Below are 27,824 nucleotides of genomic sequence, written 5' to 3'. Positions count from 1 at the left end.
GGGGGACAGGGAGCGCCCAGGCCGGCGCCAAATCTCGCTACCCCCTGAAATCGAATAGAGAAACCCCAGATCGATCCGATTAATATCAAACCGACGGAAACTATATATATGGCCATCGGATCTAATTAGTGGAAGAAGTATCGGACAAGACTTACAATAATACAAAGTCGGAGTTCTCGATCATTAGAAGAACTAGGTGAATTTTTCGCACATTGTTGCGAGATTTTATTAAAAATAAATTATTATATACATAACATTACTATATGGTATTAATTTAATTTACGTGTATTTTATTATATTAAATCTAGTAAAAATTACTAAATTAATAGAAGAAAAACTAATATTTGGTTACATTAAAGAGGAATTGGTGATGAAACAAATTAATAATATATGTGAATGACTTGTATGTTAATAGATTAGAGATTAAAACTATTTTACATAATATAGATGATATGATCATTCTTTGTAATTAATAGGGATGACATGGACTTAGTGGAGAATGATATGGACACCTTGTATGAAGAGATAGAACATTTAGTGAGTTACTTAGTGGGAAATAATATGAACACCTTGCATGAAGAGAGAATTCATCTAGTGGGCTTTAGCTTTGTAAGAGTATATGATCAAAGAAGAATTAGGTTCTATTTGGCACAGATCAACTTCACAACTGTTTTTTTAAAAAATAACTTCATGAACAACTTTCTAAATAAAGCTGAGCTATTTTAGAAATAAATGTTTGGTAAAATAGCTTCACCAACTACTTATTGCATAGATGAGGGAGAGAGAGAAATGAGAGAGAACTGCAATAAACTACTTTCTTCAGCTTTATCTCAACTTATGTCTTTGCGAGAGAAGAAGAAAAACAGTTTCATCTATAAAGCTATTTTAAAAATAAATGTTTAGAAAAAAAACAGCACACGACAGTGTAGCGGAAGGCAGCGTCGTGGAGACTGGCACAGGTTCTTCTCGCTACCAGAGTGAGAGATCAATAAAAGAAAACGATGGATCGGGGTTCGATTTCTCGCTAATACAACACGCAGCGGTTGCATATGAATCTGCCGCAGTGGAATTGGAAAAAGCACGTGTGCACGAGCACGGCCCTTTTTTGATCGAGAGAGGCGTCGTCGTTCATTGGTGAATGTGAGCATCTATCGGAGCATAGCGGTTGGTCACTTATTGGTCGGTCTCGAGGGCTGAAAGCTGGGTGACGGACTGACGGGTCAGTCACTCGGCTAAGAAATGTACTCCACCGTATGCTGCATGAGCCGCGCTGGTGACGACAACACGGGATCGAGCTAGCCATGCGTCGAGAGGTGAGTAGGAATATACACGAAAGGAGATGGAAATGGAATGGTACGTGCCTTTTGCCCAAAGTCCAATACGCGCCAACACACGCAAAGACAAAGGAGCGATACGAATACGACGGCAATAATAATGCTCCCTCACGATGGCTTCAAACTTGAAACTTCAAACGCGACTAGTATTATCCGTGCATGACCACTTCTCCATTTGAAGAAGCTTGCTTTGTGCGGTGTGATGCGCCGGTGCGCATGCAACCGAGCGGTGACTAGCCTAGGGACTAGGGGTTGACACTTTGACGGTCGTCCTGTCCTGGCCCAGCCAGGTGCTCTCGTCCTGGTCGCGCCAACAGGCAAACCATGGTTTCCCGGCCCTGGAGATTCTTTCCACACACACACGCACACACACTAGTACGCCTGTGTGGGTTTGACTTCGCTAATCACTAATCAGAGCAATCAGAGACGTGCGTCAGCTAGCGCAGGGTGCTGTCAGTGATCCATCCGATGTTAGGCCTTGTTTAGTTCACCTAAAAACCAAAAAGTTTTTAAAATTCCCTGTCACATCGAATCTTTTAGCACATGAATAAAACATTAAATATAGATAAAAATAAAAACTAATTATACAATTTAACTGTAAATCACAGGACGAAGCTAAACGAACGATTCTCTCACGTTGGTTCGAGGACGTGACACTTGAATCGCGCTGACAGCAGCTCAGGCCAGGGCTTTGCCGTTCACTGAGCACGGTGTGCTAGCTAGTGTTTTTCACTTCGGATTGCCGTTCAGTGTTCAGTCTTCACTCCAGGCGAACCTTTGCGTGTGCGCTGCAAGAGAGATGTTACAGACAGTTACAACTGGGCCGTGCCAACCGAGCCCACGTCCTTGCGATGGGCCACGGCCCGCGCGTCGCGTCGTCGATTTGGCAGGCCACAGTACGTACACACGGCCACGCGGGGATATAATAGTTCGGGGGCCCATCTTCTTCTGTCTTCTCCCCCTCACGGACCACGATTGCATACGGGCATACGGCCCGACAAGCCCCGCTCGTCTGCCCCCCCGCCCGCTGCCCCGCATGGCCGCGCAACCTCGGCTGCCTGGCAGTGCCTACTGTTCTACTCCGGCGCATAGCGTGGGGTAGGGGCCGCGGGTGGGGCCATGGGGCGCTCAACGCCCAGCGAGCTCCTGTCCACAGGGCGGCGGCGCAGGCGCCGTGGATCTCCTTCGGCCGCTCAAGGTGACTGTCTGACTGCTTTGGGTGTGAGGTGAGCGCGCACCCCCGTCGCTCGTACGCGACCCGCGCGCGCGTAGGCCAGGCGTTTGCGTGAATGCCTCTTGGGCACCGCCGCACTAGGGAGTGGCGAACTGGCGATGGCACATGACCGGTGATCGCCACCCCATTTAATTAACCGTTCGGTTGTTTTGTTTAGCAGAAATGCCTTCGCTCGCTGCAAGGTGGTATGACATCACTGGTGATCTTTGTACATCTGTACTGGTTCGCATCTTAGGATTCGCACGGAGTGAACAAGGCTGTAACAGCGTTGCTTCATTCCACCGTCATTGTCCAAGCCATATGCCAAATTGCCAATTCAATTTCCTGTCTGCAAAAGTTGGTCCACTTGTATTGTAGTATTCTGTAAGTGGAACATCGGGTTCCGAAGATCGGCTGGATCTTATTCCTTTTCTATCTATTATTTCGTCACCTCCTCCCACAGTGGTTTTATCATATCTTATCTGGGCATCATTCTTTACCTCCTAGGCCACAGACCATTTATCAACTTTCGTTTTCCTGTGAGGTTCCCTGCCTTTAAAAGTTCACATCCGCGTTCAGAATCCAATCTTTCAGATGCAATATAGATGATTCTTCTATTATTATGACATCACTGTCACATACATTCCATGCTTATTCCTAGAGAAATGCACACTTGCTCGGAGAAATCTGTCTATTCAGTCCTTTCGAGAGTATCAGAATATCAGAAAGTTAGGATATACCATTCCCCCTGTAAATCCTCCCACAGATCCTTCTATTTGCATCCAAACACTGCTGCCTTTTGGTTAAGTTCATTTGACCATAACTTTTAATGTTTGTATCGTTGCTGCATTTTGCATTAGGTTCGTTTGACCATAACTTTTGATGTTTGTATCCATTTTATATTGTTTTTCTGTTCATATTATGGTGCAGGATGATGGTGTGGTCAACCTTGTGTCTTCAGTTAAAACAAACCTTGCATCAAGGAGCAACATATTTCTAACTTTTGTAAGTAACACAAATTAATTGGAACCCAATACTGTCTTCCCGAGATTGAAATAGCAGAATTCAGTTGCTTTGGCCTGTTAGAGGTATGGTACAATAATAGAGTCAAATGAATATTTGAGTCAATTTTTTCTAAAAACTAGACTTGTAGAACTAAATTCAAGTTGATTCAGGATCCTACAGTTTTTCGTGGTGGGGCTTGCTCCCAGCAGCACCCCAACAAGTCCAGTCAGAATGATGAGAAAGTATCCATGGGCGATCTGCAAATGTTCAATGTCCTTTAGTTTTGTTCTGACGTGATTGATGTAAAGCAGTACTAGCATTCCGTACATTCAGGGGAAAATCTAGGTATGAACTCTCTATTGTCATGATTACTCAATTTGTTTTATTCATCACAGATCCCTTTCTAAAGCTCCAGATGTGTTCACAGTCAAACGTGTGGATCCTGGCAAAGTATTTTGTAGCACTACGTTCTTACTTGAAATCACGAGATCAATTTGGAGAAATACACAAGGTTCTCTTTCGAAATGAGGATAGGACAAACAAATGTTTCGATGATTCCTACAAAGAATTGTCACTTTTTACTAAATGTTAATTGCCTTGTTGGAGCATCTTTTCCTTAGTGCTGTTTCAGTATATAGGGAATATCAAAATCTGAAAGAAGAGTGATGTTTCTACATGTACTAGTAAAGATGCATCCATTGCTATCAAGGTAACACAAAATAGCCCCATTGTGTCTTCTAATCATGTCACTAACGAATCATCTTTTCTTTATTTGCTTTTTGTTTGAAGTGTAATTGTAAGTGACTACATTTGAACTTATACCGTCCAACTCCAACACTACAGGAGTTACTGCCATGCCACGTAGCCTCTTTGTATTTGGTTTTGTACTGAAATATCAATAATTTAAAGTAACTTTAAGCCAGAAACATTTATTAGTAATTTTGTTGAGATACAAGTTCTGGAATAATGTTGTTTTTGAGAGAGTTATTCTACATAATAATGAAGATCAATAGACAGTGTAACTTCACTGTAGTCTGTATACAAGTTCAACCAAATGCTGTGCTCAACTTACAGAATAAATATGTAACAGCAAACATTTTGGAGAAACTAGAAGGGTTTAACCATTTGAAAAAAATGATGCGTGCTATATTCTTAAATTTTGGTCAAGTTTTTTCATGAAGAATAGTGTTGTTTAGATCTCAGAAGGCTAGAATTCTAGACTTCCATCTTCTCTTGAGGCCTGTGTCCAATAAAGTTCTATCTACCGATACATTGCTGAATAAAATATCCAATTTGTCAACATAACACTGAAAGGGGCTGATGATTGAGATGGATTTCTAATTATTGGGCCCAATTTATCCGTTGAGCAGAGAATGTTATTATATCCATTTTTTCATATCTTCGTTCTCTGTCCATCAGTTCTTGTAAATGCTTTGAATAAGTAACCCTATTCTTTCTGGCCCAATAAAAGCTCCTCTTTCTCTAATTAAGGAAAGGCCACATAGGCATATGTTAATGTCTGTTAACTTCTACTGAGTTTGGTATCATATTAGTTAAAGGGTTCTGATCGATATGAAAGAAAGAGAACTGAAGGTAATAATGAAGACTGACCCACCTCTTATGGACTGCACAAGAGAATCTTTATGAAGATTGGACGTGAAGAAAAGAAATAAAAAGTTTGTCATCTTCCCCAGCAAACCTGAGGTTCTGGTTATTCCTCCCAACAAGTTGTAATACGTGAGGAATTAATGGAGCAATGAAACCTCTTGCTCTTTCTCATATGGCTTTCTCCTATATAGACTTGTCAACTTGTTCTGTACTGTTGATATAATTCACCCCCACCTCTACTGGGTATTATTCGATGCTCCCCTCTATATAAAGAGCACCATTGCCCTCACTCTTTGATCCAAACAGACACAAGCAGCAGTCACTGCTGGCCCTGCATCTCTCTTAGGTGTTTTCTCTTGCTGAGTAAAGAGAACAAGAGGGAGGAAAAATAATGAGTTCATCCTGGACCGATAGTCAAAACAAGCTTTTCGAGAGGGCGCTGGCAGTATATGACAAGGACACACCAGACCGCTGGCACAATATTGCACGAGCAGTTGGCTGTGGAAAGACAGCTGAGGATGTGAAGAGGCACTACAGATGGCTGAAGAGGGATGTGCAGCAAATTGAATCTGGAGAAGGCGGTCAAGGATCCCACTCCAGCAACTCCAGTGGTAGTGGAAGCAGCAGCAATTCTTGTGGCAGGAACAATGATGACAAGAGGTAGTAGAGTAGAGTACGCATTGCTTCTACATCGCTGCTCCATCTATGCATCATGGCATTGCATCGCATATTTTCTTACTATGCTGTTTAGCAGGCTAGCCTTTGGCACACGTGCAGTAGAAGTGTTGCTTTTGTTTTCTTGATGCAGACACTTGAGTTTGAAACTATTTTTGGCTTAATGTTCATTACTTTCTTTGTTCCATTGTCCACCTAGGTTATCTCTCTCCCTCTAATCTTCAACATGCCTTTTTCTAGCTTGTTCCTTCTGTCCCTTCTGCCCCCCCCCCCCCCCCCCCCCCCCCCCCCGTTACTCACCTTTTAAACTGTGTGTATGCATGGGCCCAGTCTTGACTATCATTGTCATATGCTTTCCAAAAGTTTAAGTCAAAACCATGGTTATTAAGATTTGCTGCATTAACTTATTTCTTAACATTTAATGTGGTTATTAGTTTGCTAATCAGAAATGCATGGTAGCAAAAATATGTGTTTCCCTTCTTTTTTTTTGGAAAAAGATTTTCCCTTCTTTTTATGAACTTGTCTATATAGACTATACTGCAGTTGTCATGTTTCATCTTAGGATAATCCCTTATATGAACTTGTCTATATAGTATGGACCTTGTTTATAAGGATTATTTACAGGTTGCGATGTGATTTTTTGCTCGCTCTTCTAGTTGTTCTTTGCGATTTAGACATTATTTTAATTGGAGTTTACCATTTGTTCTTTTCTCCATTATTTAGCTGTCGATCACCAGATTTGCTTGGCAACATGCAAATTCAAGTAAATGGAGGATACACTATAAATGACAAGTACAGCTAAATACTGGTTGACAACACCATTCATTTGAAGTGGATAGTTATAGCTGTTATCTGCTCCAATTTAGTCTCAGTTTATACATTAGTTATCTTGGGAAATATTGGATAGACTCCAGTACACCTCTGCAGTTGCCGATCTAAATACTACCTGATCACCTTAGTACTGGCCTGGAAATTCTTTTCTGCAAGCGATAACCATTAGTAGTTTGTGCTGCTACCACTAAACTTCTGTAAAGCTGAGCACCCAAATCAATATTTCTCTGTGAAACAAGTAGGCAACACTAGAATATCAGTCCAAGGTATTATTTTTCTAGAAGTAGCCTTTTCCTCCCATTCCCCATGCCTTAACCTTGTGCATATTCGCGTAAAGTTCTGCATCTTACAGAACCCAACTACTATACCTTTATTAAAGGTGTTCGCCTTATGACAGGTTACAGGCACTAGTGGGTTTTCCGTTGTGTTGCATGAGAGTGCATACCGAATTTAGCTTTCACATGTTTCCAATATTCAGCCAACGATAACAGTGACCCGTTGTGGTTTCTTATTTCAGGATGAGGCACCCCAAACCGCAGTGAATGTGATCTTGTAAGAGCTTATATCTCTAGAGCGTGAAGCAGCAATTGGTCCAGAAAACTAATAACATGATTGGTGCGCTCTCTAAAGATGTTAACTATGCTATTTGGTGGCTTCCATCCAAGTGTATGTCCGGTTTGCTGTGTAATCTGCTACCTGGTAGCGTTGTGTTATGCTATGGTGAAATAAATCTGTGGTTGTGTGGTAACTGTCTTTTGCTCCAATCCCCAATTCGGGCATGCCTGTTGCCTGTGATGTTGGTTGAGTCATGAAGCGACACACGTTCCGTTTGTCGCCATTGTTTGCTGATTCTGCTGACTGACGTGATAACGTGGACAGGCTTTGGCATATAGCTCCAAACTCAGGGCCAAGTACTAAACAGTTGTATGATAAGGAAAAACTGCTCATCTTTGGACAAGTGACTGGGCGATCCGCAAAAGGATAACTGACCAGGGCATCAAACTGTGCAGGCTGGTCCCAGAGCAGCGGCAACAGAGACCCACATGATCCTTCGCCAGGTGGTTAACGTAGCGGCTCAAAAGGCAATACGTGAGTATGTGTTGTGTTGTGCATATCCACTCGGTACAGTCTCTGAAGACAGAAAAATGAATAGGAAATACATTGGAGCATTCAGAGAGACAGACATTGCCTCCATGATTGATGAAAGAAATGTTATCCTGAACATGAATATCATCAATTTGGGTTAAGGCAGCGTTTTCTGTTTATGTTGCGCAAGTTTGGCCGACTAGTCTCAACTTGCAATTGTTGGACGTACTGGTTGTGCCGTATCGACTGCCAGCTACCAGCTTGGTGCGCGAGATTAGGCAAGGTTCGATTCCCATCTAAAATTTAGGAAAATGTTGTGTTCCCTTGGCCCTTAAATATAACCATTACTTTATCCTAAGTTAAATTGTATGGTTTAACCAATCTAATAATAGGATATAATTACAAAATTATGATGATTAGTATTATTGGATCCATCATGATAGATGTTAAATTAGGACAAAACTAGGTTATATACCTATTCGTTTAGAAAAAAAAAGTCACACGCCTTTGTTTGTCACCATTTACGGTCTGTCTCCATTGATGCACTCTTCAAAAATTAAGATAAAGCCTATATTCTATAATTTAAGGATAAAGATTATAATCTAGAACTGGGTGATCGAGGTCTTACTCCCGATAAAGGCCTCAGTTTGACGCTCTGACGATGATAGCTGGATAGGAGAGATTTGAACCTAAAATTTAGTATATAATTTCTATGTTGGGAGCACTCTTCTTTTAGTGTAAACCAGGTACATCCCCTCTACACCTTCTTCTCAACCCTGATTTGTTGCCCCTGTTCTGCCTACCGAGCGGCCTCGACCTCTAGCGCTATCAACACTACCACCTCACCTTCCATCACTACCCACAAACCCCATATCTTTATCGTTCTTTGTCTTCTCAAACCATTCTTGTGCTAACAATTGTCCACTGCCACCTACCTAGTCAGTGGCACGCATTGCCCAACCCTGTAAGCACAACAACCATCGAGTTTGCCTTCCTCTAGTTTTGATAAGCTCGTTCGAAACCCAACAACACAAAACCCCATAAAACCTTAAAAAAAGGTTTTGCCATGGATGGACAAGCTGGCAGTGGGTGAAGAGAGCACAAAGATAAATGGACTCCTCTTTATCTTCATGCTAAAGAAGGAAGCTTGTGGTCTTATGATTATTTAAGATATTCAGGCAAGGGGATATAGAGATAAGCTTAAATAGAGATAACTCTTACATGACATCATTATTAGGATTTACCAAATGAGGAATAGTTTGTCCCATGGTCTCGAGCTGATTGCTACTACCTTTGAACAAATCTTTCGAGTCAAAAGACTCTTGTGCTGCCTCTCTTATGGAAAGCATGATCGGTTCGCAACAACATAAACCCATTAGTTAGATGCCACATTAATTACTGAACCGATCCATTCTCTCCTAAGCCTGTGGGAGACTCTGTGGAACACCTAATAAAACAATAAGGTATTACCATATATTACAAGAAAAAGTGATCTGTTTCATCCATAAAAGTCAAACATAGTGCAACCCCGTGACAAGCTTCCACGTTATATAGAAAATTTAGTGTTTAAATAGTCCACCTTTAACATCCACTGGATGGACAGAAATGAACACCGATGTCTCTTTCATGGCAAGTATGTGTGAGACTGGTGTTGGAGTGATCAAGGAGACATCATGCTCCAATTACTATTGAGTCCGGCTAGTCAAGGATGGTTCGGGATAGATCGATCAAAAACTGAAGAAGCAAATAAACTTTCTTTATTGTTGATCTTGGTCTAGAAAATGATTTAATGGTATGCAAATGAACTGTAGAAGCAAATAAACTTTCTTTTATATAGAAAATGATTTGACCATTGTAGCTAGGGAAAATACCCATTCAATGGTATGCAAATGATTTTAATTAATATTTTTATCCATTAAATACAATACAAATTCGGTCCCTCCACGCCACATGTAAATTTGCACAGATGATCTCTAACTTTTTATTTCCATTTTTGGCTCCAAAATTTAGTGTTTAAATAGAGGACAGAATTAACAAGAGCAAGTTCCTCCCAAAAATTCATTGTATCTACCATCTAGCACCATCTCGGAACATTTCCAACGCAATTTCACTTCTGAAAAAAAAAGGGTCTCGCTCGAGTCGAGGATTCGCGCGCGACGTGGTCGATTGTCAACGACCCGCCTGTAACCGTACAACATCCGAGCCGAAACCCAACATCCCGGACAGGCGGACGCGAACTCAAACCCTAGAAACGGTGGCCATGGATTCGGGGGGCGGAGGAGGGAGCGGCGCGCACAAGGCAGCCTCGGGCTCCGCGCCCTCGCCTGCTCCGCCGGCGCCAAACCCCACGGCGATGCTCTCGGCTCTCATGAGCAAGCGCGCCAAGCTCCAGGAGGAGCTCCGCTCCATCGAGCGCCAGGTTAGGTCTTCTCCACCTCCGACTGTCCCTCCCGGATCCCTTTTCGGTTAGGGTTTGTGTCGGTGGGCGCGTATGTTGTTCAAAAGCTGCGATCTTTCTTCGGGTCCTTCACTGGACTTGCCGTTGTCAAAGATATGAAACCCCGCTCCCTCTCTGGGAGAACTGTTGGTGGACATTTTTATTTGAGGCGCTGAAAGGTCGTAGAATTCGACTCACAGATGTATGTGGCAACCAAAATTTGTCCTAAAATGCGTGTTTTGGCTCAAGAACAATACAGATCCTAGTGAAAAACAAAGTTTCAGAACAACTACAGTTTTTTATGCACCAGAACAGCTACATTTAACCCTGATGTTATTGCACATGCACAGGGCCATCGTGGCCTTCAATCCTAAAGAATATAGTATCCATAGGAGAGGATGGAAGTAAACTGTGACTTCATTTCGGTGGAGGTACCGACACAGTGAGCAAAGTCTGCTATCGGACTAAATCAAGAATCTAGATTGGTGAACAGAATTTTTGTTGATGCTCTTATCTTTGCTATAATCACTCAAGTTCAAGTGATATGAAACACTTGATGCTAAAAAATTGCATTTGCTGATTATCAGACTACAAAAATAATAAAAGATGTATTCCACTTATATGATGGCCAGAATAATTAGTTAAGCTGTATTCCAGTATGCTTTCTCACATAGCTCTAAATATACTTTAGTTTTGAATCTTATGTTTTTGTCCAAAATGATCGAATCAATTGAATAGCTGATTTAGCAAAGAGGGTAACCTTTCTTGTTTCATAAAAGGGAAGGATACATATTGCCCTTGTTTGAAGCCTTTCAATTCAACTGAGGAAGCACAGTACTGGAGGTTGATCATTTTTTAACCAAATTAGCAGTTGTTAATCCTATGTTCTAGAGACAGCAGAATATCTGTAGTGTCACCTGCTTGTAGTAAAGTTGACTTAAAGTTAAATTTATACACCTGAGGAGCATCCAACTATGTTCAAATATTTGTAAACTTCCGTTTTAAAGTGTGCTTTTATTTGTTAGACCAGTAATATCTAGATGGGCAATTGTCTTTAGCAAAATTGAAAAAAAAACATCATTTGTTCTTTAGATATGAGCAAAAATTAAGCAACCAGAGAAAATTAAAGTTTACTCTCCATGCTTTTAGTATTTTTGTTGAACTAATGATAATGACAACCCCAGGTTTATGATATGGAGACCACCTACCTACAAGAGTCTAATCAATTTGGAAGTGTGCTGAAGGGTTTCGAATCTTTTTTGTCATCCTCAAAAAACAGCTCTAAGTAAGACACCTAAGTTTTCATTATTTTGTTATTGAGTAACTGATGCAATCAATATCTCGAGATCTTTATTATTTTTTGGCATATAGTATCAATGTTTTTGACATTTCAATGTATCTGTTCCTTGATGGCATTAACTGTATGATTGAGACCTGTCCTTAGAACTTTATATATCAGCATGGGTCATGTATAATCTATCTATTGGAGGAAAATTGTGTGCAAGGAATCCTTTTATGCTCTTGTTATGTCTTGTCATGCCAGTTCCTTTACCTACTGTGTGTAGGGTCAGCAAACTCAGCATGAGAGCTTTATATTTGGAAATATAATTAGACTATGGTGATGATTGTCCATTTGAGATTATGGTGTGATGCGATTATTCTGCAGAGGAAAATGTTCTTTTTTTTTTATTTGGCATTTTAGAGTCAGTTCATGAATGCTGATCACATAGAACATTCATGATGGCTTCTGACTGATTTCAGCCTTAAGCGCTCTCGGAAATTTCAGGCAGACGAGAGGTTATTCTCTCTATCATCAGTTACTTCTCCAGCGGTACGAGCATTACTGCTAAATGTTGCTGAATAGCACACGGCTTCAAATTATTCTTTTCCTATGGCTTTCCAAAGTTTAGAGTTTGTTAATTTCTGCTCCGTTTTCCTGTGCATATACAGGTTGATGAACAAGGACGAGATGGTAAGCTTTTCTTACATTTCCTTCTTGGTTGAAATTTAATTCCATGGTGCCAAAGAAAGCACATTCAATTTTGATTTGGGCAATGTTATTTCTCTGGACATTAATTTACCTGCGAAGCAATCTTTTCATATTCTGCATGAACAGGTATTGAGTATTACCTGATCTGTCATACTTGTATAATCCTGGCAGATGGAAGAGAGTATGGAGCAGGTCGTTCAAAGGGTGGGAGCACCCCTGCAAATGGGCAGTAAGTTTTCAGTTACAATTTCTGCAGCGATTTTATGAAGTTCACTAAACACTTGAGCCATTAGAGTGAAGAAGTTTGTCTTAGTTCTTGCGACTTGAACTTTTGGTTCATGGTGTTGATGCTTGGTTCTGAGTCGCTGCGTATTTTTCAACAGAGGCAAACCGAAGAAGGGAGGGCGCCCTGGTGGGCGAGATGGCAAGAGACTACGGCCGTCGAATGATCCAGACCTGGACGACGAAGATGACTACTAACTCCTCCATGTTGTAGGGTTACTTTAGCGGATTAACTTCAATTTAGCCTATAGCCGCACATGATTCTTTATGTATTGCCTCCCTTCTCTTGCAGCTCCAACTCGTTTGTTTTACTTGCTTGCATCTTGGTTTCCTCCTCCACCTCTTCAGATTTGTAACATAGGTCGATGAAAGTTAACCAGATTGTTAAAATTTTATGCAAACTTTGCTCTCAGACAGTAGTTTTCCCCCCCTGAATTTCCGAGTTAATATATCTCCATTGCATCATTGAATCTTTTTAGCGTGTAAAGGCCTGGTTTGGTAAGACCCAGTTTGTCATTGCCTCATGTTGATGGGCCTGTGTTGGGTCTTGCCAGGCAAGGCCTAAACTGGTCCTGAATACAGGTTTGTCGGCAGGCCCAGGTCAAGCTGGACTCCGGACTCTTGGAAAAGAAGAAAGAAAGCGGAGGGTTTAGCCAGAAGCTAGCGGAGAAACCCCTTCGGCCTTCGCAGCGCAGCCCCCTTCTTCCTCCTCTCGCCTCCTCGCGTCTCTATTCCCCACGGCGCACTGCCATAAACCCTGGGCCCGTACGCCTCCCTCGTCATGCTGCGCCGCCTCCGCCTGCGCTCGCCGGGTAGGGCGGCGTCGGCTGTCGCCGGCGCGGCCGCTGCAATGGCGTCGCTCACCAACGTCGCCTACGCCGACGGGCTCTTCCGCCGCCAGTCCCCACCGTCGAATCCAGGCGACGAGGACAATTTGGGAGCCTCCGCGTTCGGCCGCGACCCGGAGACCCTGGAGCGCATGGCCCGAGCGCTGCGGCAGATCAACAACTCACCGCTCGCCAAGCAGGCAAGGTGCCCGCCCTTTTGCGCCACATAACGGGGTCTGCCCCTCCTGACGTGTTGCTGTTCATGTTGTTGCTCGGCTGCAGGTGTTTGAGCTGATGCGGAAGCAGGAGGAGACGCGCCTCACTGAGCTGGAGGCCGAGAAGGTCCTACACGCTGTCCACGAGAGGCTTAGGGACATGGTGAGCTCCTGACGCCTTGTCCCTTTTGTTGATACAAATGATGTTAGTATTGCAGCCAGGACGTCGGCTGCGTGTGGAGATTGGTTGCTCACGCGACCTGAACCTCTCAAGTACCTTATTTGCCTAACAGCCTGCCTAACTTCCTTGCTTTACTTTGTGGCAACTGCATAAGATTGGGGTTAGCGTTATAATTGGAATCAGTAAAGCATATTAACTTTACAGTGAGATGTCAAAACTTGAAATATTGTGGGCTTCATCAAAACAGTGGACGTGCAAAACAACTCTGGCTGACCTTTGTGGGTAGCAAGTAACTACAAATTTAGAAGTCCACAAGTCCACAGCTTATAAAATGAACAACTGATCAACATGAAAAGTTAGAGCTGTAGAACTTTGGTGATGTGTTAAGAGTCTTTCAACTTCTCCATCTCTCTGTGTGCACGTGCGCGTGCATTCAACTATTGTGGTTCTTTGGTATGGCCGGCAGTGAACTTATGTTCGTCCAGTGATCCTTAATATCTGATCTGCAGGAGAGGATGCAGAAAAAAGCTGAAGATTACAGAAATAGTTTGCAACAAGAAGCTCAGGCAAAAGCTCAAGCATTACGCTATGAGGATGAATTAGCTAGAAAAAGAATGCAGGTATTGAAGAGTCTATTTTTATAATTCATTTAGCTACCTCCTATAATGGTGCTGCTGCTATGAGGCTAACAGACAATTTAATCAAGCATACCCATTTTGGCAGACAGAGCATGCTGCACAAAGGAGACAGGATGCTGAACTTGTGAAGATGCAAGAGGCATCTGCCCTCAGGAGAGAAGAAGCTAGGCGTGGAACAGAACAGAAGATTTTGGAAGAAATGATACGGACTGAGAAGGAAAAGGCTGAAATAGATCAGGAATTAAACAGAGCTAAAGCTTTAGCAGAAGCAAATGCTCGCGTTCATGAAGAGAAGGAATCAGAAGAAGTTACAAAAAGAATGATGTTGGAACGTATGAAGGGTGAAAAGGAAAAGTGGCTCTCTGCAATAAATACAACCTTTTCGCACATTGAAGGTTTCAATGCCTTTTTCATTAGCAATTTTTATGAAGTTAATCTACCACTCTCACTAGAATGTCCGGGCAATAAAAAAAAAGGATAAACCTATAATTTGGTCTAGTTGGACAAATACATGTCTGCTGATCTTTTTTTTTAAAAAAATACTCCCTCCGTTCCAAACTGTAAGTCAGTCTTGCTTTTCTAGATACATAGCTATGTACTCCCTCCGTCTCAAATTATGTCATTCCAAGAATCTTGGAGAGTCAAAGTTTTTCAAGTTTGACCAAATTTATATAGCAAAATAATAACATTTTTTGTACCAACCAAGTATCATTAGATTCTTTGTTAGTTATATTTTTATAGTGTACCTATTTTATGACATAATTCTTTATATTTCTCTCTATATTTTTTGTCAAACTTGAAAATGCTTTGACTCTTCAAGTTTCTTGGAATGACTTATAATTTGAAACGGAGGGAGTATATCTAAAAAGTCCAGAACAACTTACAATTTGGAGCAGGACTAGTTGATATAGGAAATTTAAAAGTTTTTTTTGAATGTTTCTTCACACTTAGTTGAACAGAGTGCTAGTATTTAAGTCTTGTAATTTGCAAGTGCATATGCACTTTGGTCTTGTGACTCTTGTCAATACTATTGCATCATATTTTCTGAAACCGTATTTGGTAATTTTATGCTGAATTACAGACAAGGATCAAAGCCATTCTTCTTATAAACAACTCTAGTACTAAAATAACGCTAAACTATATTAATTTCTTATTTGCACTGGTTATGATCCTTGTTTCTCATGTGGACTTGTAGGTGGATTCAAAGCGCTGTTAACTGATAGGAGCAAACTAATAATGGGTATTGGAGGAGTTACTGCACTGGCTGCTGGAGTTTATACTACTAGGTTTGCCTCCCTAATTTTATTTTTAGAGTTCATAGACTCAAGACATTAGCAAATCCTACCTGTACCTATTACATTTTCACACACAATAATAGAGACTTCTAAGTTTTATTGTTTTCTATTTTCATTTTTCAGGGAAGGTGCCAGGGTTACATGGAGTTACATCAATAGAATCTTGGGTCAGCCTTCGCTGATCCGTGAATCATCTATGCCAAAGTTCCCACTACCAATGTCTAGGTTACTCAAACCTAGCTCAGCATCTTTGTCGGGGGGAGCAGGCTTTGAGAACGTTATTCTGCACCCTTCACTCAAGCGGAGGATTGAACATCTTGCACGAGCAACTGCAAATACAAAGTCTCACGGTGCACCTTTCCGCAACATGCTGTTCTATGGACCTCCTGGAACTGGGAAAACTTTAGTAGCCAGGGAGATGGCTCGCAAATCTGTAAGTTCTGTGGATCTATTTTTTCTTGCACCATCCTCCATCCATAGGAACATGCTAGTCCCCTGAAACAACCTGTTTTTCCTTGTCACTTTGAGACTTAAAACGATAATAGAGATGTTGGTGGTCTATGGAAGTTGTTAGATTCTGTATTTTTGTTATGTTTACTAATTGGATTATCTTCTTCCTCTTTCGAAATGGGACTAGTGGGGGACACAAGTTTGGTAATTAGTATAATCAGTTCGAATGTTTTATGGGTCCTGGTATCCAATACTACTTGCACCCTTACATCCCTGACATGACAGGGCCTGGATTATGCCATGATGACGGGAGGAGATGTTGCACCCTTAGGATCAGAGGCTGTTACCAAGATCCATCAAATATTTGACTGGGCTAAGAAGTCCAAGAAAGGCATGCTGGTTTTCATTGATGAAGCTGATGCATTCTTGTGCGAGTAAGTTTTCTAAAATTATATGCCTGATGCTACTTGATAATGTTATGATTAGTTGAACAAAACTGAACTTAAGCACTTGATCTTGAATTAAACTAATTTTGAATCTTAAAATAAATTCAACCTGGTTTAACAAGCCTGGCAATTTTTTAGTTCAATTAATGCTTAAGTTGACCCTGGCTTAATCATAGCCAAGCAGCACCTTAATTTGTACTGTGTGGTCTTGCAGGAGCATTACAGTTTTCTGTTCTCACCCATACTCTTTCACCATCCAATCTATATGGGCTCATCTCTCTCCTATATGAATTAAGATAAGAAATGATTCAGTATTGAAGAAAAATCCCCTTCTCCTTCAGCTAGTGCATCCGAGCCCATTGATATAAAAATCATAGCAAAGCTGTAAATGTGTTTGCATTGAATGGTTGGTACCACTAGTACAAGAAGCTCCACAGGTTCCATCTATCTCTAATCACTTGTTTTTATTTACCAATGTACCAGGCGTAACAGTACCCATATGAGCGAAGCTCAGCGGAGTGCTCTCAATGCATTATTGTTTCGAACTGGCGACCAGTCCAGGGACATTGTCCTTGTCCTGGCAACAAACAGACCGGGTGACCTTGATGCTGCTATCACTGACCGCATTGATGAAGTCATAGAGTTCCCCCTGCCCGGAGAGGAGGAGAGGTTTCAACTGCTCAAGCTATACTTGAACCAATATATACTCAAGGAAGAGGGCAAAGGATCTTCTTGGGGTGCATTATTTAAGAAGCAGCAGCGGAAGATTCAGGTGAATGGCATAAGCGATGATTTGCTCAGGAAAGCTGCAAGGAAGATCGATGGCTTCTCTGGGAGGGAGATTGCGAAGCTCGTGGCTAGTGTGCAAGCTGCTGTTTATGGCCGGCCTGACTGTATATTGGATCCACAGTTATTTTCGGAGGTAGTTGACTACAAAGTGACTGAGCATCACCAACGCATCAAGCTTGCTTCCGAGGGTATGGTTTGATCAATAAGAAATATTTACCTGGAAGCCACAGGTTTCAAGTAGAGATTGGGTTTGGTGGTGAGTGACAATCACCTCCCACTGACTTTAAGTAGTAGTGTATGCATGTTTTGGATCCCGCAGGACATTTTGTAGACGGAGGGTCTATTACCACCACTTTTGTTCCATGTGCCTTGCCTGCAGCAAGGGTTGGTCCCGGATGGACATCCATACAGGCCTGGTCAACTGAATTTAGTTTACTCATTTAGTAGGTTTGCACCGTGTTTTAACTTTTTCCTAGTCTCTCGTGCCCCATTCTTGGTAGCATCTGTACGACTTATTTATGCCAAAGAAAAGGGTCAAATTATTTAGGTGATAATTGTTTTTTTTGCGGGGAATTAGGTGATAATTGTTGAACTTGTCCGTTTTTTAATTGATTGGTTGCAAGCGATTTTCCTTTCTGAACTTTCATCGCTGCCTCGTGTCATGCCCACTTACTGAAACCGTCTCATGCTACACCAATGCATTTGCTTCGCTCATCTGAGCTCAGAACAATGTGGACCTTAGATTCAGAGCATAAAATAAAGTGCAAGTGTTGAGAATGAACATTGTGAAAAACAGGAATTTGAGCAAAGAAGTTTCTAATGAGCTTGTTTCTTTTCTTTTTTTTAAATGACTGCCACTCTATTTTCTTCTGTACTGATCCCACAAAAAAAAGGAAGTCTTTTTTTTTACTACGTAGACAAGTGACGAACACAATAGTGCGACCCAGTGCTGGTCCCCATGCTAGATCAATGATGGTTCGGGTAAATGATGCAGTCTCCGGTCGAATAATAAGCATGGTCACTCACGTTCACGCACATCACTGTATATCAGTAACGTCATCTGAAAATCTCGCTTTTGGAACCACAAAAGGTGAGCTATTGCAAAGTACACAGTACCTGTAGATTGGGCCCCCTTATTTATTTAGGGTTTAGGGTTGTGTTTGTGCATTTTGTAGTTTTTGTTGCCCTGCGTGGCGGCTGCTGCTGCTCGCATATAAAAAAAGTGAGGTTCTAGTTCATCCAATGTTATTCGAAATCCTGAATGCATTAAACAAGGGCATGAGCACAATTTTTAGAGATACATCACACAAATCTTATCTGTACTACTGCAATACTCTCGATTCAGAACTAGACACAAACACCAATTTCAGAATTCAGAATCAAGAGTAAATGTGTTAATGTACAATATATTATGATTAGGATAGAGTTAATTGTGATTACGGTCCCATGTACTGGGTTGACCCCTAAGTTATGTAAATTATATATATATAGCTCTAGAGACTCAAATCAAAATTTATATATACCTCTCTAGAGGCTAAACGCAAATATTAATTTTAGCTGTCGCTAGCTAGCTTCCACACCATGCGCCCCCGGAGAGATTAATATCTACTCAGGCAGTGTCACTGTTTAGACGACAGATCCTATTGATCCAGCCGTTATTGGTCGACTACACCAGCCTCTACATCCTTGACCCTATAGGGGCTGGGCACATGATATCGAGAGGACGTCTTTTTGCATTGCTTCTCAGTCACATCTACTCGTATTCGTACATGTACAACATCGCCACCACATAGTGGAATGCCTCTGCCAACCTTTTCCATCATCATCCCGCCCTACAGGTACTCGGTCTAATGGACTGCTGGTACATGATATACCTGGTTCTCATAAAGACGTGCATCTTTTCCAAACAACAGGGCTATCGTTGTGTCGTCTCCTTGAGTTGTAACACTACCACCGATGTGTTCCCTCACTATCGCATCTTCATTGTTGTCCTCGTGCATTGACAACTATGTTGTGCAATCTCTTGTGTACTTATGTATATCTAATCTTCATCATGTGGATCAAATCTCCATCGCTGACATCGAGCGCTTCTGTTGCCATACCTTGTGTTAGGACTGCTCGCCTTCGAGCAAAAATGGCTGCCCACATTGCTTGCATTTGGGTAGAAGTGTCTACACCCACACTGCTTCTTCTTCGTCCAACACACATAATTTCTTTCCTACCTTCTCCCCTATTGTTCTATGCACCGCAATTGTGGTGGAGCCCCTCTGCTGCCACCTTAGACACTGGCATATGGTTGGAGCCCTCTACCTTGAATATTTAGTATTAACAACACGAGTGCATTGCTCTTTATTTCATACGTGTTTCTGAGACTAACACCTCAACACATGCTTCGTCCATGTGGCTTGACTGCATCAATCTTCTCGTTTTCATCCCATCTATCTCGATCGCAACATTGTTTTCATCCACATCCTTGACGGTCTTGACCGACACATCATCGCCCCCCTTCCATGACAACTGCCTCGACGTGTTTCTGTCATCACCATGGCACCTCTTTTGCGCCTGTGGTTTCATGTGCATCCGCCTTGAGATTGGCAACCTGACTGTGACTATCTCCAACATGATATTTTGGACCATGGCTACTTCAATCTCACGCTCGGTTATCTCGACATCAGCACAAATAGCAGTCGTCTTGCTTGAGCTACTTGTTGGTTTTCATATGTAGCCACAACATGTGCGATGTATCGACCGTCTAGATTGTGAAGGGATGTTAGATTGTCATCTTCCACTTTTGGCTTCTTCTACAATCTCATTGTCTGCAGCGTTCCCTCTATGAGTACAAGGGATATTATGGTATATTAATTATGACTAGAATAGAGTTCGCTAGGATCAAGATCTCATACAGACTTGATCCCCAAATCATGTAAACTCTATGGCCTTGTTTACTTCCCAAAAAATTTTGCAAAATTTTTCAAATTTCTCGTCACATCGAATCTTTAGACACATGCATGAAGTATTAAATATAAATAAAAATAAAAACTAATTGCACAGTTTGGTCGAAATTGACGAGACGAATCTTTTGAGCCTAGTTAGTCCATGATTGGACAATATTTGTCAAATACAAACGAAAGAGCTACAGTGTCGATTTTGCAAAATATTTTGGAACTAAACAAGGCCTATATATACCAGCCTAGGAATCAATGGAAATATCCAATTCCACCAACCCTACTCTCCCTACAAATTGCCCTATCATTTTGCTGCTGTTGTTATGCTTGTGCTGGTGACATAAAACGACTAAATGAGATGAGACGTCGATACCAACAAGGCAACAACACACCTTTTTCTCCTTAACATAACACATCAGATCGACACAACAATGCTTGGATGGCTCCGATCCAAGCCTCCAGCTGCCGACAATTCACATATCATCATTCACCCTGCTGCATACCCATAATACATGAATCCAGCATACACTCAAATACAACACAGGGCTTCTTTCTCTCTCTTTTGAGTTCCTGACACAGCAGTTCACACTCACATGGCACACACACCAGCATTCTGGCCGAAGCCCACCAGGCCCCCCAACTCCAGCTACAGTAACAGACTAACAGTAATGCTGTGCACTTGTGGACTTGTGGTTGTGGCCAAAGGCAGTGATGGGGCCAGGAAAAAAAAAACCTCTACTCCCGGTGCATGCTACACTCGCTACTGTACCTACACTAGAGCTTTGGCAGAAGGCCAGTAGATGTAGAAGCAGCTCAAGCAAAATTGCCCCTCAAAAAAGGCTGCAAAAGCCCTTAAGAAAGGGGTTTCGGCTGCAAGCCCAGCAGAAGAGGACACACACCCTCAGGAGAGGACAGAAAGCAACTGGTGGGAGATAGGCTTAGAAGCCAGGAACCCTGCTTTAATGACCCCTCCTAATGGTACTTTGCACACCAAATGACAAAGCCCCATGCCTAAGTACATTCCCCTCGCAGCAAAAAGGGCCCCTCACCAAACCCAACCAAACCAAAAACCAAACCCCAATGCATGCAATGCCAATGCAATTGCATACAGAGCACGGCACAATGCTCTCTGGACTCCCCGGAGCGGCTGCCCTGCCAAAAGGAATCCAACAAGCCCCCAAAAAGCAAAGTCAAAAGGAGGAGGCGCCCAAGAGAGCATTGCATCAAGCAATGGCAATGGCAATGCAGGGTTGCAGCAGCACTGGTACGACACTGCACACACAAACACAGCTGCGCATGCACCATCTCTATCTCTGTATCAAAGACTGAGAGAGAGGACGTACGAGGGAGAGAGAAAGCCCTAAAACTAACACAGTGAACATTATTAGGTTATTAACATAAGAAAGAAGTGTAATGGATGTCAATGCAAGCGCCATTGACGCTAATAACCTAATAATGGAGGTAATCCAAGAAAGCAACGAGGACGACGGAACACTGGAAGCATGGCTGAGATGAGATTAGGTCACATAATCATATTAATCCCTCCTACCTGCTGCATGATGAGTCAACTTCTCAACAACCGGGATGTCACTGAAATTACCAGGGAAGAAGAAGAAGAAGAAGAAGAAGAAGAAGAAGAAGAAGAAGGATAAATAAAGGAGCTAATTAATAAGCTAATGGCATCGTCTGGTCCTCTGGCATTGCTCTGCGGCTACTCGGTACTCGCTCATGCATCATGCTGCTGCTGTGGCGGCGGCGGCGGCGGCGGAGGCGGGTGGTGATGGTGGATGTGGTGCGGAGGTGGAGGTGGAGGTGGGTGGTGGTCGTGGTGGTGAGGCGGCAGCAGCGGCGGCGGCTGGTGGGAGGATGGGGGCGAGGGCGGGATCCTGGCGAGGTGTTTGTTGTTGTGCATCCACACCTTGAGGACGCGCCGGGAGACGCCGACCTGCGCGCAGAAGGCGTCCACGGCGTCGGCGTCGGGCTTGTGGATGCGCCAGCCGACGCGGTGCGCGAACTCGCGCATGCGGTCCTTCTGCTCCGCCGTGAACTTGGTCCGGAAACGCTTCTTGCTCGGCGCCGGGGGAGCGGAGGCCGAGCCCCCTACGGCCACCTGCGCGTGGGGCGGGTGCGTCGTCGCCGGCGCGGCCGGGTGCGCCGGCGCGGGGACGCGCAGCTCCTCGCTCGACGACTCGGTCAGCGCGGCGGGCGCGGACGCCGGGGACGCCGGGACGTGCGGCGGGCGCGTGTGCATGTGCGGCGGGGCCAGGAGCAGCGGCATGACACGGGAGGAGTTGGCGCCGGCGCCGGCGGTGGGGGTCACCGGCGATGGCGATACCGCCACCGCGGCAGCGACGCCCCCGGGGATCGCCTCGCGCCGGTGGAAGCTGCGGTGGCAGCAGCAGGCGGCGCAGGCCAGCGCCGCGGCCCCGTCGCTCCCGGACGGCATGAACTCGCAGCAGCCGTCGAGCACGTGCGCGCCAAGCCGCGCCGCGTGGTTCCGCAGGCACTCCCGGTACCTCCACTGGGCCGCCTCCACCACGGGCCCCACGGACACGAGGCCGAGGGTAGAGGCCGCCGATGGGGGCGCGGCGCCGCCGCCACCGCCACCGCCACCGCCGAGAACGCCATTCCTCGCTGGTTCTTGGTGGCGCCGGACCTGGGGCTGCTGCTGCGCTCCCGCGGCTCTGTCCCTGTCCCTCTCCACTTTCCTCGGATGGAGCTGATGCGGCGGCTGGCGGTGAGCCGGCAGGAAGCCTGGTGGAGGCAGCGGTGGCTGCGTCACCAGAGATGAGTTGGGAGGCAAGAGCGGCCTCGAGAAGGCGGCAGAGTCCATCAGGGAGGGGTGCGAGCCGAGGCCAAGAGCTTGGGCGTGCACCTGCTGCTGCTGCTGCTGTGGAGCACCCACTGGTGCCGCCGCCGCCGCCGCCGTGGTGTAGCGATGGCTTCTCGCCTCCTCGTCCTCTTCCTCCTCTTCTTCCTCGTCTTCTTCTTCCTCCTCCTCATCCTCCTCCTCTTCCTCCTCCACATGCGATGATCTCTTGTACTCCATGGCTTCGGCTACCGAGCTAGGCTGGGAGGCTGAGCTAGAGCTCCAGGGTTTGGTGGTCTCTTTAGAGCGAGCTAGGAAAAGGATTTCTTTCTTCCTTTCTTTCCCTCCTAGCTTTGCTTTCTCTTGCCTTGCGAGGCTGTGTTGGTGTTGTCGCTGTGTGCGCTACTTGTAGGTTTTGGGAAGAAATAGAGGGAGGAGGAGGATGGTGTTGGCCTCAAGGGGGAAGGAGAAGATGGTGGTGGGGATTATATTGCTTGGTAAAGCTAAGCTAGATTACAAGGGAGTGATAAAAATACACTTAACCATAGCAATCGCAATAACAGTTTTGGCACAAAGTGGGGAATGTTTCCTTGAGAGAGATAGATAGAAGAGCTAGCTAGCTAGAGGGAAAACATATCCATCTTTTCTATCCATCATCCATCGTCTATGCATGCACCCCTTGTAAAGGATCGAGACCAAGGAGGAAGAAGGGAACAACAGCAAAGGGAGAGAGGGAGGAGGGGGGAAGAAGAGGAGATATGAGTAGCTAGGCTTGCGCCTATGTTTGAATGAGTCTAGCTAGTCTAGCATTCCCCCACACAATGACACACAAGGCAATGGTGAGAGTGACTTGCGGGTGGTGAGGGAGGAGAAGCCCATGCCCACCGACAGGGGGCCATGTTTCACCCCCTCCCACACCTGCACTATGGCCTACAGACCTGCCACCACCACCTCTCCTCCATGGCCATGGCCATTGCCCATTGTCATTTCCCCCTCTGATCTCTCTCCGCTGCCCTAGCTTAGTTTTGCTTAATTGCACTCGCCACGGCTCCTGTTTTAGCTCCCAAGTTGTGGCAGTGCCAGTGACCTACTACCACACCGCAATAAGTGCAGCTGTGTGGTATAACCCCATTGACTCCAAGTACATCCATGCGTGTCTCCTACTGCCTCGCACATCTTGCTGCATTTACGCCCCCCCTCTGAACTTGTAGCTGATAGTACCAGTACCGCCAATGTACCTGTACGTATGGTAAAATATGACCCTGCCCTGTTTTTCTTTCAAAAATTATGACAACATGCAGTGTACAGTACATTGTCACCTGATCAAGCAAGTAACCTCATAATTCACACATGCTAGTAAACCAGTAATTTTTTTTTTCAACAGAACATTCCAGTTTACGTTTTGTTGAAGCAACATACTATACTACATGCTTGCCATGGGTTCTTTGAGGGTGTTGTTAAGTACGTAGAGTGCGTGTATGCATGAAAAAAAATACTACTAGTCCTTTACTAGTATAAAGATCTTCCCTTTTAAAATTTCTTTAATCATCAACTGCATGAGTGCATCTCTGTGCCGTACGTACAGGCCGAGGCACCCCCTAAAATCCAAGCTACCCTGCCTAGGTGGCACAGTTTAACGTTCTTCCATCATCCCATAGCACAAGACACCAGCTAGGGGGTAGTCTACCGTGTCTGTCTGTCGTGGTAAAACCATGGTTTCACGCACCAACGCATAGGGGCAGAACGGTCATCAGATGCTGGACAGCTTTGGGAATTGAGGACGCTGGGGTCCCTTTCGCAAACACCATCGTCAGGCGCACTCTAATTGGTGTGCCACGGTCTGCCACTACCATTGATGCCCCTCTCTTGTCATGCCTCCATCCCCCTCTTCCTTTCACGGCTTCACTTTCACCCCCTCCCCTCCCCGCCTGGGCATTGCAATTTCTCTCCCTCTTTCTAATACAAGTACTAGCAGTCTTTATTTTTCTTTTTCTTTACCTTTTATTTATATTTATTTATTCATTTTTGTTTTGTGCTTCAGATGCCTATAGTCTACAAGAGAAAAAGCGGTTGGCAAGCGAGTGTTGTGTACTGGTGTCAGTGTGTCACACATATTGCAATTTGGCATGCATGCAAGCAGTGCACCACAGCTGTCTTCCTGCACTGCCTCCCTGCCAACAAGTGCTTACATACATGCATGATGACACTGCCCCTGCCTCCGGTCCGGCCTTTGTTAGGGGCTGTGTCACTCACAGTCACAGGCGCCATGGATTATTATTACATGCAGAAATGCGGCCAAACGTGTTGAGAGGTGGTTGCGAGGTAGGATTCCTGTTCTTCCACTGCAATCAAGGGGTGTTTGGTTTTCCACCTCACATCCGATGTTTGGACATATGCATGGAGTACTAAATATAAATTATTTATAAAACTAAAAACATAGGTAGAGAGTAATTTACGAGACCAATTTTTTAAGTCTAATTAGTCTATAATTGGATAATAATTTTCAAATAAAATAAAAATACTATAATACCTATTAAACTTTACCAGCCCCAACCAAACACCTCCTAACTACGGCTCTCCTTAGCTGCCTCGTCCAGCCCTCATCTCCAACAGGTTTGCATTCTTGTAATTTGACAAAAAATCACAAAATGAGGTATCAAACGGTTTTGCATTTGGAGTTTGTATTTTGGGTAACTTGGAAAATAAGAGAGCAAACTTGGCATAATTGCCAAGCCGCAGACGGCTTGGCAAAAGTCCGATCGTGCGCGTCTCATGGTCCCCCACGCGATCCGGACTTTTCTTCACGCCATATATGCTCCATCGATCGCGACAGAAACCCCCCGACACTTGACGTGCCGCGGTCCGCAACCCGATTGAAGTCGCGAGGGACTCCGTCGCGAGCACCGGCCCTCCACGCGTCGCCGTACGCTGCCGATCACGACCGACTCCATCGCGCAGAAACTCCCTCCCCACACGCCGCAGAAATGGCGGCGACCTGATTGGCGATAGAACCGGCGGCGATACAGTGGTGGCACGGGTACCTGGGCGCGCGAAGAAGTCGACCGCGTGGGAAAGATCCGCATGCCACACGGGAAAAAAAAATCGCATCCGAATCCACTTTGGGTAAATGCCAAGTCAATTATACAAAACCCTTGGAGATGGTCTATTTTTAGACTTTGCATTTTGTTTTGGGAGTTTGCAAACAACAACAAATGTTAAGTCAATTATGTAAAACCCTAACGCAGCTTATCATATTTAGTTACTTGCACCCTCGTACGTATATGCAGACTAGCACTTTTCAAAACAATCTTGCCTGCATCCCACTTTACAGTAAAAATCTGCTGCATATCAAGCTAGAGAGGTCTTGGGCTATGTTTATTTGAGGGTGGGCCGCGATACGATCTTCGACAGCAGTGCCGTCTCAATATTTTTTAGGGCCCTTGTGTAAGCAAGACACTAAGGGTCGATGACTTAATCGGTGATTCCCACGAGGTCGCGAAGCACACTGTCTCTAAAGTCACTATTGCGAATAGGAAGGGTCGCGACTAAATATGAGCCTCAATACCTATAGTATAGAGAGGTATACTCATGGGCCCTCAACGCCATGGGCCCCCGGCCGTCGCACTCCCTGCACCCCCCTATGAGACAGGCCTGTTCGGCAGGGTCTAAAGCACAACACGATACAAAAAAATATTTTGAACTGATGACACGACTTAAACATGAGAGTCATGTTGTACCAAGGATCTCATTACGATAATTTGTTTGGTCCAACCGGCATTTTAGGCTCTTCTTAAATAGATAATAAAAATTATTAAAATTTTAATAAAAATAGTACGTATAACTTATAAAGAAACTAACAAAAATATTTTGAGAGTTGTATTTGGACCGGCATATGACATAAATACGTGTCATAGACCGATGCTTGGATCAAAGCAATGATTTAGGGGGTGTTTTGTGACTGCTCCACAAACTCTACTGTGGAGCAGCTCAACAAAAAACTAGAGTTTGTAGAGTATCTCTTTAGTTCCACGAACTGAGTGCGTGGAGCTGAAACCGTTTGGCTAAAAAATATAAAGAGCTAAAAAATCATGGAACAGAGCCCCACACACCCCCTTAATATGCCATACCGGCACACCGTGACGTGCCTTGCATGCCTAGAAGGCCCAACTCAGACTGGCACGGAGCAAGAAAAGACCGTGTCTCATACCAACATGCCTGCGTGTGTATTGGTCTCTAGCTAATGTTAGTTTTGTGGGCTGATGGGGGGAGGGGTGTTTAACCATCTTTTCAATAGTTGGTCAAAACAAGGAGATTGCAAACAACATGATCAATTTTTTATTGATTAGGGTTGTGGTTTTTTTGCTGGACAATATATAGATCATAAAGAACGATGTGGTTTTTTATAAAGGTCACCTAAATTTTTTTCTCCATGTTCACACTGGTTATGATTTTAGGCTCTATTGCAGAACTCGGATGACAATAAGAAATGGATTCTTGACGCTTGCAAGCTATTAGAAGAGAGCCATGGAGTTCTTCACATCGAATGGATGGTTTTTCATTTGTCGTCTTGAACTTTGGTTCTGAATCTACAATAAGTTTTAATTATAGATAAGTTTGAACTGAAGCTTCTTCCTCTTAGAATAAGGCTAAAGCCAGAAATTTCCATTATCTGGAAAAAAGAAATGGATGGGTGCATCGTATCTATCTCCAACATTTGTTAAGGTTGCGTCACTAGCTCTCATGGATGAACATATAGAAGCCAAATTTG

At 44.0% G+C, this 27,824-nt stretch overlaps 4 protein-coding genes across 6 annotated transcripts; 3 read left to right on the top strand and 1 right to left on the bottom strand.

Annotated features, from left to right (window-relative positions):
- Positions 4,572 to 7,414, top strand: LOC8073158 (protein RADIALIS-like 3). The gene is made up of 2 exons (XM_002454375.2): positions 4,572 to 5,820; positions 7,184 to 7,414. The coding sequence occupies exons 1-2, from the start codon at positions 5,552 to 5,554 to the stop codon at positions 7,206 to 7,208; spliced, it is 294 nt and encodes a 97-aa protein (XP_002454420.1). The 5' UTR covers positions 4,572 to 5,551; the 3' UTR covers positions 7,209 to 7,414.
- Positions 9,887 to 12,896, top strand: LOC8073157 (chromatin modification-related protein MEAF6). Its single transcript, XM_002454374.2, has 6 exons — positions 9,887 to 10,171; positions 11,374 to 11,474; positions 11,951 to 12,020; positions 12,140 to 12,161; positions 12,351 to 12,408; positions 12,563 to 12,896. Exons 1-6 carry the CDS (start codon positions 10,013 to 10,015, stop codon positions 12,657 to 12,659), a joined length of 507 nt encoding a protein of 168 aa, XP_002454419.1. The 5' UTR covers positions 9,887 to 10,012; the 3' UTR covers positions 12,660 to 12,896.
- LOC8073856 (ATPase family AAA domain-containing protein 3) lies at positions 13,074 to 17,942 on the top strand. 2 transcript variants are annotated; one of them, XM_002454373.2, is made up of 8 exons: positions 13,074 to 13,488; positions 13,571 to 13,666; positions 14,194 to 14,304; positions 14,408 to 14,717; positions 15,518 to 15,608; positions 15,741 to 16,050; positions 16,353 to 16,501; positions 16,997 to 17,938. In XM_002454373.2, exons 1-8 carry the CDS (start codon positions 13,243 to 13,245, stop codon positions 17,499 to 17,501), a joined length of 1,818 nt encoding a protein of 605 aa, XP_002454418.1. In that variant the 5' UTR covers positions 13,074 to 13,242; the 3' UTR covers positions 17,502 to 17,938. The 2 variants fall into 2 exon arrangements, with proteins under 2 accessions (XP_002454418.1, XP_021315056.1); XM_021459381.1 differs by having other exon boundaries at positions 13,285 to 13,493; positions 16,997 to 17,942.
- LOC8073855 (zinc-finger homeodomain protein 7) lies at positions 20,620 to 24,052 on the bottom strand. Of its 2 annotated transcripts, XM_021458658.1 has the most exons (2): positions 23,123 to 24,052; positions 20,620 to 23,020 (listed from the first exon to the last, which is right to left on the bottom strand). In XM_021458658.1, the coding sequence occupies exons 1-2, from the start codon at positions 23,294 to 23,296 to the stop codon at positions 21,974 to 21,976; spliced, it is 1,221 nt and encodes a 406-aa protein (XP_021314333.1). In that variant the 5' UTR covers positions 23,297 to 24,052; the 3' UTR covers positions 20,620 to 21,973. The 2 variants fall into 2 exon arrangements, with proteins under 2 accessions (XP_021314333.1, XP_002452677.1); XM_002452632.2 differs by having other exon boundaries at positions 20,620 to 24,049.

This window comes from Sorghum bicolor, chromosome 4 (genome assembly GCF_000003195.3).
Source record: "Sorghum bicolor cultivar BTx623 chromosome 4, Sorghum_bicolor_NCBIv3, whole genome shotgun sequence".
Taxonomy (NCBI): Eukaryota; Viridiplantae; Streptophyta; class Magnoliopsida; order Poales; family Poaceae; genus Sorghum; species Sorghum bicolor.
The sequence above is the reverse complement of the archived record's forward strand: the minus strand, read 5'-3'. Positions and strand labels throughout refer to the sequence as shown.